Genomic DNA, 14,086 nt, shown 5'->3' with positions numbered 1-14,086 from the left:
AAAAAGTGAAAATCTGTGAGGAAAGGCAGGCTGCAGAAGCTTCTGCGTGTTGACTATGGCTTCAATAAATCATGAATAAGTTATTTGGAAAAACAAAACAAATGTTCTTTTCCACAGACATATGAATTCCAACAACAATCAGGTAAGTTCTGGCAATGAATGAGAGAACAAAATGCCTTATCTGCCACCTGAAGAAGAACGCTTCCATTGTAGCAGTGCTTAAGTGGTGTGGCTCTCATATTCTTGGAAAATTAACTAACTTTGTTTAGACAATATTGTCAACCTAGTTGAATATGTTTTGTAATCTCCTGAAGGCAGGGATTTTTGTGCCCATTTCTGTACAGCCCAGTGTAAGAAGAGTGTTAGAAACAGCAGCTAATTGCCTTTGGAACAAGCAACTGGATTTCTGAGCCCGTTTAAACTTAGTGATAGACCGTAAAGCAACAGGTGTGGTCAGTGTTGGTGTGCAACAGCGTCAGCTGAGAAGCAGCCCTACTTTGATAGTATTGTTTTAGTCCATTTGCTGATGCAGCTTTTGGTGAGATGTTCAGACAGAAGTGAAGACTGTGGAACATGAAGAGAAGTTGTTAAGTTATTTTTCCCAGATCAAAAAATCACCATCACTACTTTGTATCTAGACTGTTCTTTTTGGAAGTCCCAGGCATCAGAACCACTTTTGAGAATGTAACAAATTAATCATTGAATTCACAGGATGAATTTCTTGGGTGATGAGTCAACTTTTGTAGAGCCAAGCTGGATTTTGGGAACAAAGAAACTCAAAATTACTTTCTGTGCTTCTGGCTAAGAATCAACCTAGTTAACATGGGTGGTTGGAGGATAATGACTTCTGTATTACAAGCTTATATCAGCCTTGTTTTCATACAAAATTGACAGGATACTGCAAAGATGCATGCAGAGTAGAACCGCACCAGGATCGATGGGGGAATCATCTGTATTTTTATCCCTGCAGAAGACCAGGTAAGTTAAAACAGCTCAATGGCACACACAGACTCTAGCAGATCAGCTAAAAAGTAAGGAGCTCAAGTAGGCTTCTATCTTGGTGGCATCTTCATAGGTTCCACTGACTCTTTTAATATTCTACAAGGGGCAGTAAAGCAAATAAATCTGATATAGGTTCACTGTCTTGCCATAATTCTGAGAGCAACAAAGTGCAAATATCTGTTTTTCTGTACCTTTGTGTCTGGTTGGATACTCTGCTGTATCACACAGTGCATGCTACAGTAATATGCTCACAATATTTATGGAGTCTTTCCTCTCTGCAGGTTTTTTACTACCTTCAAGAGATGGCCTAATACCACAGTCTTGCCCTTATTGGAGTCACTACTACCTCCCCTTTCCTACTTCAATGAAATTTGTTTTTTTTTTTTTTTTTAAATTAGCTAATTCACATGGATTTCACAGGGAGAGTTGTAACAAGGTGTAGAAACCAGTAAGAGGAGAAGGAAGGACTGATCTCACATGCAACAATCGTTACGTTAGACTAATTTCCTGAAGAAACCTTCCTTACTAAACAGCACAGTCTTTTTCTTCAGTTATGTGGAAGACTCCTAGCATTGGGACTGGTGTGAGTATGCCTGAAGGACTGGTACTGGTCCTGACTGTTTAGATTTTGGGAAGCCTGTTAGGAATGGGGATAGCTCCCTATGGGCAGAGCACTCTGAAGACCTAGCAAAAAGATTGTTCTGATCCCTGTAAGGTGCTTATTTGATAACAGCTGAAGCTGTTCTCTCCCCTCTGAAGACTAGAAAGAGTTCAATTTACTCACACTAGGGCATGAGAAAAGAGCACAGCTACCTGTGGGACTGGAAAAGCTAGGCCAGGTGGAAGCATCTAACCAGTTCTCAAGACCAGCACTAGGATCTAATTGAAACTAGCCAAGAACATTTTTGGCTGTATAATGATTGTTTAAAAGTTGTTTTAATTTCTGATAAGGTCACGTGTGCAACCTTAAGATCTACAGTTATTGTTGATGCAAGCTTTGAAAAGCTCTTAGAAGGTAGCATGGTATTTGTGAAGTAACTTCTGCCTTCCTCACCATTTCTGCTCACCTGCTGCCTACTCCACTCCCTGTGATATTTGTCAGCTGTGTTATTTCCCACCTGGCGATCACATTGGCACAGCTACCAGTCACATCCAACAATCAGCATGTACCCTGCTCCCTTCTTGCTGCCTGTACTTCCTCACAACATCTCCAGCCAGTCCCTTCTTAGGGTATCTGTGGCCCAGGGCTGGCTACCAGCATGGACACTCCTAGAGAAAGGTGTAAAGTAGGAGAATGTAAGCTCAAGCTCTACAGACACCTGATGGCAGCAGAAGAGGAGGATCAGAAACTAAGCTTAAAACAGGGGGGAAGCACTTGTGTCACTGATATACAAACCTGGCATTTGACCAGCTCTCAGTGAACACAAGGTGCCAGTGCCTGCTTGGTTCTCAGCAGTTGTCTCACTGCTCCAGGACAGAGAGCCTCTTGGCCACTTCTCACAAACCTGGGATGATCCCAGTGGAAGCTGCACAAGCGGATTAATGTGATTAACTCAGAGAGTGTGAGTGTGGGGGAGGGTGAAAATGGCTGCTGCCAGCCCTGTGCCACCACTGCCTCCTGCTGCCATCACCTTCAGCTGCCGTTGCCTGAGTCAGGTGCTGTGCCTGCACAGGGGGTGGCCCTGTCTCTAAAATCTCTTCAGATTTTGCATTTAAAATAAGGTATAAGTAAGCTTATATAGTAAACTAGATAAGGAATAACAAATCCGAAAAGGAGCCTTCCGGTTTCTGGGTCTGCCCTGCAAAGCATAAAATGCAGTATCAAGCAGCAGTGCTTCCATTGTGCTCTAGTTTACACCTGGTCAAATTTCTAGGAAAAAGAAGAGGTGCTCACTCAAGTCCTGGTTCATAAATGCCATAAGCACTAGCACACAAATCTAGACATTATCAGCGTGTTAACTTGCTACTTTTCTAATAAAAATATATTCTAATGGCCTAGGTTTTGGTTGTTGGGAAGAGAATTAATAATAGAGATCTTATGTTAAAAGTAAGTCTTACATAAAATCCTCAGGACTTACTGGAAAGCATTTGCTTTGTTCACAGAATAAGCAAAGAATACTGAGGTGAGTTTCCCTCTAATTCTATACCTGTAAACAAATGTGCAGTGCTGGGAGTGGCTAGGCAAGTTCGTTAGGTGCTGGTGGAAGATTTGTTTCACCTGCTCTGGGAACTGATGGGGGCAGCCTGTGAGCTTTTCCAGCTTCCTCTCTCCTTTCACAATGCAGGAGGTGTGGCCAAGGTACCCCCATGCATTTTGGCATGGGGAAGATGAGGGCTGACCCAGTGTGAGCAGGAACTTCTCTGTTGTTTTGTGCATCTCAGAGGTGCTAAGGTTTATAACTGTGAGCTGTTGTCTTGGAGTCTGGAGTCTTTGCAATCACATGGAGTTCATTGGCAGTGTCCTCCCCATAGCAGGCAGCGGAGTGACGCTAGGCTTGGGACAGAGCAAGATTTTGTCTTCCTGTGACTGGATAGCATTGGAACCTTTTACCTGAAACGAAAGGTACTGTATTCCATTATATGTTACGCTAGCAGGGAGTAGAGAGAGCTTGGAAGACTTTTTTTATCCAGGTGATGTTTGGTGGGGCACTGGGGATACTGCAACTCTTAAAATGATACACACTAGATAAATATTGAGAAGAAAAATCCATTTAATGTAACCTTTTCTCTAGGGGTGTCAATATTTCTGCAGTCCTAATGTACTGGTGTGTTTACTTAGCACGTGTGTGAACCAGCTTTCCTAGACACCAATTATGGCTGCTTAAAAGAAGTGTGCAGACCCCTGGTATCTCTAGTCCATAAGCTGGAATTAAAGATATAGAAACAGAGCGTTCATAAGCTTTCTTATTCTTCTGTAATGTGGTAGATACACAACCTTGTTTCACCAGACCTCAAGCTATGTGTGTATGGATAAGGAATGAAATGGTGATATATAACTTTCAAAGCAGGGAATCCCAGAATAAATCTCAGAAGTCTTAAAAGGAAAAAAACATGTGATGAAATACACAGGCAAACTGTAACAACTCTGAAATTCTTCATGAGTATCAGTCATAGATAAAGAGTAAGAGAAATGATTAATTGTTTAAAGAGGAATGATGGGAAATTAGAAACAAGTACTCCTTGGAGATATCAAACCATTTTCTATGGATTTCTTTTTTTTTTCCCCCTTTAAAAAGAAAACAGGAGATTGGGAAAAGAAGGATGATTAGACTTCAAGTGGAATTAATTCCTAGGCTTAATGAAAATCAGGGTTTAAAACCAAAGAATAAAAGCACTATAACAAAAGGAGTTTATACTCACGTTACCAGAAAATCACAGAGACTTGCTGCCTTGTGGGTGGGTGTAAGCTGCAGCACCAGGGCTGCTAAGGGGAAAAGACACAGCACAGGGTAGTTCTCCTCAAGTTGACTTTCATGTCTAAAAGACAAATGTACATTCTGTCTGAATGAGCTTGAGGCCCCAGTGATTTAGGAGGGTATTGTCAGCTGTGTGTTTTCTAAACTGGAAGAAAATGACAAAGACAAATATTGCAGTGCTGAAGCACATACTGTGTTTTTAGACACTCCTCTTAAATGATTTGGCATATTGTTGCCTACACAGGTAGTGAAGTGTGTTTGTAGAAATAAACTTGAATATTTCTTTTTAGCCTGTAGGAAAAACTGGTTTAATGCAAAGTTCTTTATGATGAGAAACTCAAATTCCAGACTGTGAGTAGAACGTGACATCTGACATCTAGTGGCTTTGGGTCAGCCCATAGCATCTGTTTCCCTTTCTGTGTTGCTGTTTTTGTATCTGGTATGAAAGTGAAATAAGCCAAATGGGAGAGGAGTGAAGAATGGGAAATAAGGGAGAGAAAAGCAAGTACGTGAGAGGTATATTTCTGGATGGGCATTTTCTCTAATTATTTTTGCAAAGTGAGTATGTTCTGTTGTATGTTCCTTAGATGGAGCAGGAATAGTATTTCTCCATTTTACACTCTCTGTGCTTGGACGTCTATTAGAGGAATTTAATTAGCAGTTGACTTAAAAACATGCATTTGGTTATGAACTACATTCATAAGAGTTCTTCTGCTACTAGGATGTATGTAGTTATTGCTACTGGAGTTGGTACTGGCAAAAGCGTGCCGTTGTGTGTCTTTATTCAGATGCTTTGAGGGCTTAGGAACCCAAGTAAAATCCTTGTCACTGTGGATTAAGTCATTGCTTTTATTATCGGGGCCGCTGTAGTGTTGTTGAACTATTACAAACGCACTGACTTGATGTTGTGTCTGTCTTTTTCCTTTTTCTTCCACTTCATTGAAACCAGGACTGAATTACCAGTCAAAATATTTGTTACAAATAAGTATCTCTCGTCAGGGATAGAAGCACTGAAATGCTTCTTCTCCCTTTGCACACCAGTGGCAATGATTATGTTCTAGATTGAGGGTGGGAAGTGTTTATTTCAGAAGATTTAGCATTGACTGTCTTGTTTTGAGAGCACATCTCACCACCAGCAAGAATAGACGAGCTAGTCACAAGCTAGTTTTCAACATAGCAGTGAATAGGTGCCAGATGCTTGGTCTGTATGTAACCATGAATTGGTTTCACTGAATACTTTCTGTGAGCTTCTACCATGCTTAGGATATTCTATTAATATTAAACCATTATATTATTGTAGGAGATGTGGGCTTTATTCTTTCAGTGCATATTTAATAGAACGACTTTGTATAAACTATTGGTGCTCTTTTCCTCTAAGTGCATTTTGAGCACAAGGCTTTCATCTGCACATAGTGTGTGTGCATCTCAGCCCACAAAGCAGTGGGCACTAAGGGACTCTGACAGCTCTCACGGAGAGGTCGAGCATAGAGATTGCCCTCTAAGCCCTTTGAAAGTCTTTTTAGTAAGAGGGTGCCTCTACTATTCCACAGTTTCTTACAACTGCTTGTTTATATTTAGTATGTACATAATCACATTGCTGGCTGTTTGCTTCAGTTTCTTAGTAAGACAACACCATGTTACCCTGCATGTCCCAGTGAGCCCACAACTCAGAAGACCACGCATGTGTATTAGCAGGTTTTGATATTTTAGTAAGTTCTAATCTTCATTGGATTTAAACAAAACAAAACAAAAAAATTATGTGCACCTTGCGGTTATATAGCACAGGCTTACAGTGACCTATGCATGTATGTGAAAATTCGTGGTGTCTGGTGTTCAAAGAGTCATTTATTTTCTTATAAGACTTAGAAACAATGAACAGACCTTATTTTTCACACAGCCTTATGATGTAGGAGCAGGGAAGGGCCCAGAGAACATCTAAGCATTCCTGACCCCAACTAGCATCATTCACTGCTGATGATTGTTCAGTTTCTTACTATGACCAGAGATGATGCTCTCAGTGCTTCACTGCTCTTTTAGACCGTAGTTTGCTTTTAGAATTTTTTCTTGTAGCTTAATCTTTCTGGCACAAGACTAAACTGCTGTAGGCATGAAGTACAAAGGATCATTTTGTTCTGTTTGCAGTTACTTTTTCTGTATTTGAAAGTTTAATGCCTCAGTCATCTCATCCAATGCTGAAACACTGATGACTTTTTTAGATGATGTGCTGTAAGTCTTTCACTTTGAGTTTAGCAGAGCATGAGTTCCTTTTGGACTATGAGCTATGTTTTCTACAGAGGACATGATCAAGCAGTAGCAATGACAATGTCACTATGGTTACTGCTGGGCATGTCATGGGCTGATATGATCGGTGGCAGTTGCTATGCTATGGAGAGTAATTCATCAACTGGACCTTTGATTTGCAGCGGTGATTTAAGAATGAGATGCTGGGTAGGTTAAAACCCTCTAGGGACAGTTAACATGCAAGACCAGATAAAACGGTTTTGGAATGAGGTACAAGACACTAATTCTAGATGAAATTAAAAGTAGTCTATTAGAAAAAGGAACTGAAGTAATGGAGTATATATTATTGTTAATTTGGACACGAGCAATTATCTGTTCTTAATTTTTCTATAGTAATGCAAGCAAACAATTTTTCTGATGCAGGATTTGAGTTACCCAATAAGCACTATGTGGGAGATGATCACTCTGTGTTCTTGGAGGGAATAGCAATTTTTGGCTAGTTCTAGAACATCACTTTTGACCACTGGAAATATCACTCAAGAATTTGCCTGACTTGTAATGAAGATAACAGGAGAGCAGCTTAGAACGTTGAGCCCAGGATAGCGTTCAGGCACTAGAATGGCAAGGATAAGCTGCTGAAGAACAGTGTAAATGATATCAGAACATAGCAGATATTTTAAGGCAAAATATGTTACATTTGAAACAGTGGAGGCTGAATTTTATCAGTCAACAAGAGCATCTGTCAGTATGGTGAAAGTGCTGTTCAATAAGAAGAAATTAAAGGTGTGTCACTCTCTAAAAGCAAGGATTTGCAAGCCCTCTTGAGAACCACATGCACCAACACATTTAAATGATATTTACTTCTCTCTAGTAGTTAAGTGACTGCAATGCTGTTTTGAAATACCAACCAGATTTTTTCCTTTGTGCATTTAATTTTTTTTTTCTGTAACTCTTTAACACAAGGTACCTAAATTTCACGGTCACAGAATTTATTGTTCTAATCTGTACATTGGAAAATAAGTCAAGCCAGTAGCCTAGAACTTTGGAATTTTGTAGGCCTTGTCTTGTAGCAGACGCGTGTATTTGTGTGTGATGGTGCTGGAGTCTTCCTCATCCAGAATGATCTGGTCTTCTCTGGTTGCTCTCACTGTTCAGTAGTGTTGGAAGTCAGCCTTCAGGAAAGGTGCATGGTTGTACTTCTTGGGACAATTGGAAAACTTCCTTAGAATTTAATTTATTTGCATTCATGAGTGCTGTGATCGATTGTTCCAGAGCACTGAAGAATGATGTGATGTTAAGACATGCTGACTAAATAAATCAACTTTTCAGGAACTCAATGAAAAACAAACACGTAAAGTAGAAAAAGCCAAGCTGGCATAGTTTCATGCTAAAAGCCCTTTTTGCAACTGGTAAATCTGTAGTATAATTTTTCATAGAGTAATCTAGGCTGGAAAAGATCTTCAAGATCATCAAGTCCAGCCATCAGTGTTGTTACATTTCTTTGGGATTGCAGATGGGCAGATTCTCATCCGTCTGTAAATCTAATCCTCATACAACATACTCCATTCTCTCAGATTTCCTCATTACCAGTCTAGAACTGAAGTTTAGCCTTGCTACAGGTGGAAGATACTCTTCACCTTGTTCTAGAATATTCTAATTCCTTGTTCTTTCAAGTTTGCTGCTTCGCAGTTCATTGGTTTTTGCCTCATTTGGATTATTTGTGCTAATTTTAAAGGCAATAGCAGATCTTTTTTTATTTATGCCTTGAGGGGCAGCGTGCTTCAGCTAAGGTACTTCCGTAGGAAGCTTATTTGGTGCTGCTGGATGGCTGTGTGCTCTCTTCGTAAGGAGGCACTGGGTCTGGAGAGAGCTCAATGTGAGCCTCACCCAGGGCAGTCTTTGTTGTGGCCTCCTCGTAGGATGGAGGCAAGCACATGGAGAGAAACGTGGCATCCGGGAGGAGAGTGGAGTAATGAAAACTCTGCTCGCTGTTCCAGGGCAGCACAGAAAAGAAATTGGACACGTCGTGCTCAGGCAGGGCCTCAGGGAGGTCAATGCTGAAGATCTGCCCTTGTGGGATAGGGCGCTGGCAGCGGCGGTACAGGAAGAGCAGCAGGAATGCCAGGAAGAGCATCATGGTGGCAGGCAAAATGATGCACAGAAATGGCTCTATGTCGTCTTTGGTTGAACTTATCTGTTGTCTACTCTGTAATAAAAGCAAATAGGTAGTGTGTTGGATGCATGGAGACCTCTTAATCACAAAGGAAAAAAACCCACGTTCTCCCAGGAATGACCTAGCAGTTTCATTCCCGAATTATTTTCTGTCTGCATTGGTGCCACTAACACAGCGTGTTTTGCAAGCTACTGGTTTGCCAAATCCTGCTAGCTGGTCTATGAAAACAAAACACTTCTTCAACTAGAGGCAATATAAATGACGAAGTAGCTAAGAGAGCTGGGTTTCTAGAAAAATCATTTTTTGTGAGTGGGGAAAAATACCGACAGCATCGAACTGTGTGTATTTTTGTATGAGTTATTACTCTTGGACTAGCTGGGACCTGTTCTCTTGTGAGAGGCTGGTTGAGCTTTTAAAACTTGAGGCAATACTGAATTGCAGAGGAGAAGGGCTAGACGTCCACTGGATAATGTCATTTCTGTTTGGAAATCTTGACTGTTAACTTTAAAGAACAAACATTATAACAGCTGCCCCTTCCATCAGGACTAACCACCAGCAATACCTGGACTTTGGCTGCTTTATCCTTAAGTGCCAGACCCAGATAAAACTTGGTTTGTTGGGACAGCCAGGACAGGGGCTCTTCCTTGAGCCTGTTCTGCCAGCTATCCCAGAATCATTTCCCTGTTTAGAAATAAGGACAAAAGACCTCTGCACCAAGCTTTTGAGTTGTGTTGTAGGATGTCAGAAGTTTTAAGCTATGAGGTTTGTTTTTTTTTTTTTTTTTCAGTGAAACATGCATGTGTTTTTTTTTTTCTGTTGTATTTGCTTCACTTTTAAAATTGAATGGATCTTATTTCCAATCTAAGTCTATCTAGCTCTAGCTTCTGATAACTGGATCTCATTCAGATTTAGTCTAGAGTTTATTAAAAGCATCTATGCTCATCCTTCGAGAACTGTGGTTGTTCTGGTAGCTGCATAACCATGCTGTAACCTGTATTCAACCGTTTGTCTGCCATGCCTTTGTTACTTCTCCATTTCATAGTCACATTATTAAGTTATTTGTGTGCGGTAATGCTTAGGAAAAAGAACGTAAATCGTAAATTGGTTTTTACTTGTAGCAGCAAAACAGAGCAGATTTCTGCCTTTTGTTTTTCCCTCTGCGTTGTTGTGGGTCTGAGGCTAAGCCCTTTGAAGACATCTTAAAATACATAAAAACTATCATGGATGAGCTATTAAGCTTTTTTTCTCAGCTGTCTTTTAACTACGGAAATGCATACTAAAGAATTATCTCATATTTACTGATCATTTCTTATTAATGAGCTTCTGGCAGTACAAGCTGTTGTCTTACCTCACTGTCAAGTGAGCTATAGAAAGTTCAAAGAAAACACTTAGCTATTATTCTGAAGCAGACATTAGAATACTTAATAAATACGGGAGATTTGCTTTAAAAACTTTGCTGGTTGTTTTTTCTTTACCTTACTTGGTTCTTAAAACACTGCACGTAAGAAGTGAGGAAAAAATTGTTTTAGTTTGTATACTGTGATTATTGAGATTCCCTGAGTCTGTAGTGCTAGCAGTACTTTCTTAATGGATATTTGGAAGAGCTGGGATAGCATTTTATGGGATAGCAATTTTTGCTATCGGTGAAGAGCACGTTTTTTGGGTTTGAGGTTTAATTTGTAGGGAGCAAGCTGTCAATCAGTTTCACATACTTTTTAAAACATTTGTGAGTTGTGTGCTGTTGTGGTTGGCACTCTTACCTTCTGTCCTAAATAAGTGTTTGACACTTGAGACTAGTAAAAGGTATGTTGAGTCTCAGTTCCAGACAAATGCATCACCACTGTGAATGTATTTTTTTTTTCTTTCTCGGGTTGGATATTAGGAAAAAATTCTTCTCAGAAGGAGAAATAATGCATAGAAACAGGCTGCCCAGGAAGGTGGTGGAGGCACCATCCCCGGGGTTTTTCAATAAATGTGGCACTGAGGGACGTGGTTGGTAGGCATGGTGGGGGTGGGCTGGTGGTTTGACTAGATGGTCTTAGAGGTCTTTTCCAACCTTTATGACTGTATGAATTGCAGTGGGGAAAAAGAAAAGTGCGATTTTGAATAATGGCTGAGGACTGTTGTTGTTTCATTCCTGTGCTGATGGAAGCACAGCCTGGTGTTACAGTTGCCTGGTGCTGCCTGGTCTGGGACATGGCCTCATAGGGTCTGAGACGTGAAGAATACATAGAGTGGCAAGCAGATAAGAATGGACTGAGGGGCTGGATTTGAATTTGCAGATGTTCAGGGCCTTAAGCATAAACCGCAGTGAGTTACTGTCCATTGTGATACAGCCTCCTGATAAACATTTTTCAGTCTGGTTTTACATGGAGATATGGTTCAAGAAACTTTCTCTGCAGCTGATTAATAGCTTGCAGATATATCTAAACACAACTAAAGTACAGGGGAAAAAACTAAGTGGTGTTGATCCCAGTACTTCCGTTGCAACTTTGTGCCTGTTTCTGAGATGAGCAGCTACAGGGCTACAGAATAATGTTGCAGAGATCTTGACATAAATTCTTGGAAAAATTTATAGCCATAATGCATAAAAAACTGTAATAATACCAAAAACTGTAATAAAACTAAATGTTTTTTTCTGAAGTTCTAAAGCTAAAAATAAACAGTGAGCCAATATGTATGGTGGAAAATAACTGCTGGAACTGGAAAACAAAATGCCCTAGAAATGAAGCTGCATCTTCAGTAATTAAAGGTGCTCTGCCTGTGTTACCATTGGTAGCTACTGTAGATTTTGTAATTGACAATAGTAAGATTAGGACTTCCAGCATGAAATAAGCTACAAAAACACAAGGAAAATAGCCCTCATAATGAGAGGAAGGCAGGAAAGTCTGCAGCAGTAAAAGGGATTAATTTTCTAAAAAGACCTGTTTGGTTTTTTTTTTTTTTCCTCTCTAGAACTGATTTTTAGTTGGGTGGTCTGGGCACTGTGGATTACTTCCTGCTCCATTAATTCTTTTTTTACTTTCACCATTATGGGGAGTGAAGCAAAGGGTCAGTTTTCCAAAACATGGAGAACAGCACAGAAATAGCAAAGCCTTTCATTAGTAATCTGCTTGCTTACATTTTTTTTTTTACTGTGCTGAGCATGTACAGTTGCTGGCTTACAGATTATGTGAACCATAGGAATTAAGATGAGCTCTTACTCATGCCTGTTGGTAAAGGAATGAAATGGAGAGCACAGATGAGTTGTGTGGCGTTTCCATAATGAATTAAGTGAGGTTAGACCTGAACACGTTTAGACAAAAAGAAACCTGATACTTACTTTAAAAGAGAAAGACCTCATAAGGCGAAACATGAGTTTAAAGGAAGTTTTCTTATAAAGATAGAAAAAGGAAAGTTTATTTGACTTCCTTAAATTCCCATTGAAGTGGCTGGTGCTAAAATTCATTGTATTGCTAATGATTTGCTTGAGTTCTTAAAATGTTATTGAAATGATTTTTTTAAAATAGAGCTTGTGTTCATACCAATGTTTTTGATAAGGCGCTTGAAATTGGATCAGGAAATAGGTACTTCTGAAATGTTTTCAGTGGATTTGGAACAAAGTCTGCTTTGAAGTCAATAACTGTGGCCCATGCCCAGGTGTTTTTCTATGTTTTCCCACCCTGCTGCTTAAAGCGGATTCGTTATTGCTTGTCAAAAGCCAAACTCTGACAAACAGAAAAACATTTTGATGTGTTTTTGTGTGCATCAACAGTGACACACAACTTTGAGGTGAGCCTAAATTTACACTGAAGTGTTAAATACTTGTTAGAATGTGATTGTGTTGATAATGTTTGTTTCCCACAGTCGGACAAAACCAGTTTCAAGGTGCAAAGTCATTGCAACTCATATGCCAGCAGTCTGATGAGGTACTACTGATGAGGTAGACTCTTAAAATCATAGAGTTGTTTTTAAAGCTGCTTTTCCTCCAGTTTTGACATCCCCACACACCTACACTTCCCTTTTACAGCAGTACACTTGATAGCTAAGTAGCATGGCCAGTGTGCTTACTAGTGCTACTTGGCATAGGCGTTTACTAGGGGTACATGCGCACTTGAAATTAGTTTCCCCTCAGAGAAGCCATCTCCCTACACAAAAGCACACAGAAGCACAAGCAGGCAGGCTGTGTTTTCCACTCTGACAGCTACTCCCTCCCCTCCTCCCCACTCCCCTGCCTGTTATCCTCTCTCAGAAGTAATCAGCATGCAGCTTAGAGAACAAGAGTTCATCGTCGCCTGATACTCACTCTTAACATCTGCAGAAAGGCTTCATGGGACCAGACCCAAAGCACAGACATGTATTTAAAAGAAAGGAAATCCAGGAGTAGAGCAATGAATTCTGCTTAAAAGAAACTTATTTAGCAGCTGCTCCAACAAGATTTTTCTTCTAATGATTTTTCCTTCACCACAGATGCATTTAAAACCACAACAGAACATACATGCTTTTGCTCTATGTAATTGAGTATTACCGCTTTGACAGCTCAGTACACCCACGCTGACTCTGTGCTATACACTGAGGCGCTGTACAAATGTATACACACATGCAAAGTCAAAGGAGGTGCCACAGATGCTGGCAGGTACAGACCTGGAGCTCTGTTTCCAGAAGTGGCCCACCTGGTTCAGTGTTCAGCCAGTCGTAGTTCCCCCTGTCAGCGTGTCCAAATTTCTTCCAGCTGCTGTCCAGGAGCTGCCTCATGCTTTCGTCCACCCGCTCTTCTGCCTTTGTGCCTCCACCTTCCTTCACTGCTTGCGGCTGCGCCCCCTCCTCCTAGCCTTGACCCCGCTGGGCTGCTCTCCACTAATGATCGTGTGGAAATTGTGTCCTGAGCAAAGGGAGAAAACAAATAGAAACCCCTGTGTCAGGAAGCCAAGCAGGCGGATCTCCTCTTCTCTCTTCACTTCCAAGTCAATCTCCGTGGATTTGCTTCAGTGGCCTACATTACCAGTAAAGCTGGTATCAGGTATCAGGGACCCGTGGCTGATAGTGCTCTGATTGGAGGGCTCCCCGCATTAGGATTATTAAAAAGGGAATTTGCATGTGAAGCTGAGACCACATGGTCCTGACTCCATGCAGATAAATAACCGCCTATATTTAGGGATCTAACAAATGCGTTTCCAACAAAATAATAATAAAAAGCTCCTATACCAAGAGTGAAAGTTCCCTGTCTGTTACAGAGTGCCAGAAGAACCAAAGATCTAGGCAGGTTTTTGTTCCC

At 40.7% G+C, this 14,086-nt stretch overlaps 1 protein-coding gene across 1 annotated transcript; it reads right to left on the bottom strand.

Moving 5' to 3' along the window:
• Positions 1 to 8,466: 8,466 nt before the first annotated feature.
• SMIM28 (small integral membrane protein 28) lies at positions 8,467 to 13,566 on the bottom strand. The gene is made up of 2 exons (XM_042815628.1): positions 13,456 to 13,566; positions 8,467 to 8,865 (listed from the first exon to the last, which is right to left on the bottom strand). Exons 1-2 carry the CDS (start codon positions 13,564 to 13,566, stop codon positions 8,467 to 8,469), a joined length of 510 nt encoding a protein of 169 aa, XP_042671562.1.
• Positions 13,567 to 14,086: the final 520 nt, after the last annotated feature.

Source organism: Centrocercus urophasianus, unplaced genomic scaffold, assembly GCF_019232065.1.
Source record: "Centrocercus urophasianus isolate 14NV4802_14NV808 unplaced genomic scaffold, USGS_Curo_1.0 seq_10, whole genome shotgun sequence".
Classification (NCBI taxonomy): domain Eukaryota; kingdom Metazoa; phylum Chordata; class Aves; order Galliformes; family Phasianidae; genus Centrocercus; species Centrocercus urophasianus.
This window is presented reverse-complemented; position numbering and strand designations above follow the sequence as displayed.

Excerpts from the sequence above, each read along its gene's own strand:
- SMIM28 (XM_042815628.1), bottom strand. The coding sequence starts at position 13,566 with ATGAGGCAGCTCCTGGACAGCAGCTGGAAGAAATTTGGACACGCTGAC. Across the intron at positions 8,866-13,455 it reads TTCTGGAAACAGAGCTCCAG|AGTAGACAACAGATAAGTTC; the intron begins GTCTGTACCTGC and ends CTTTTATTACAG.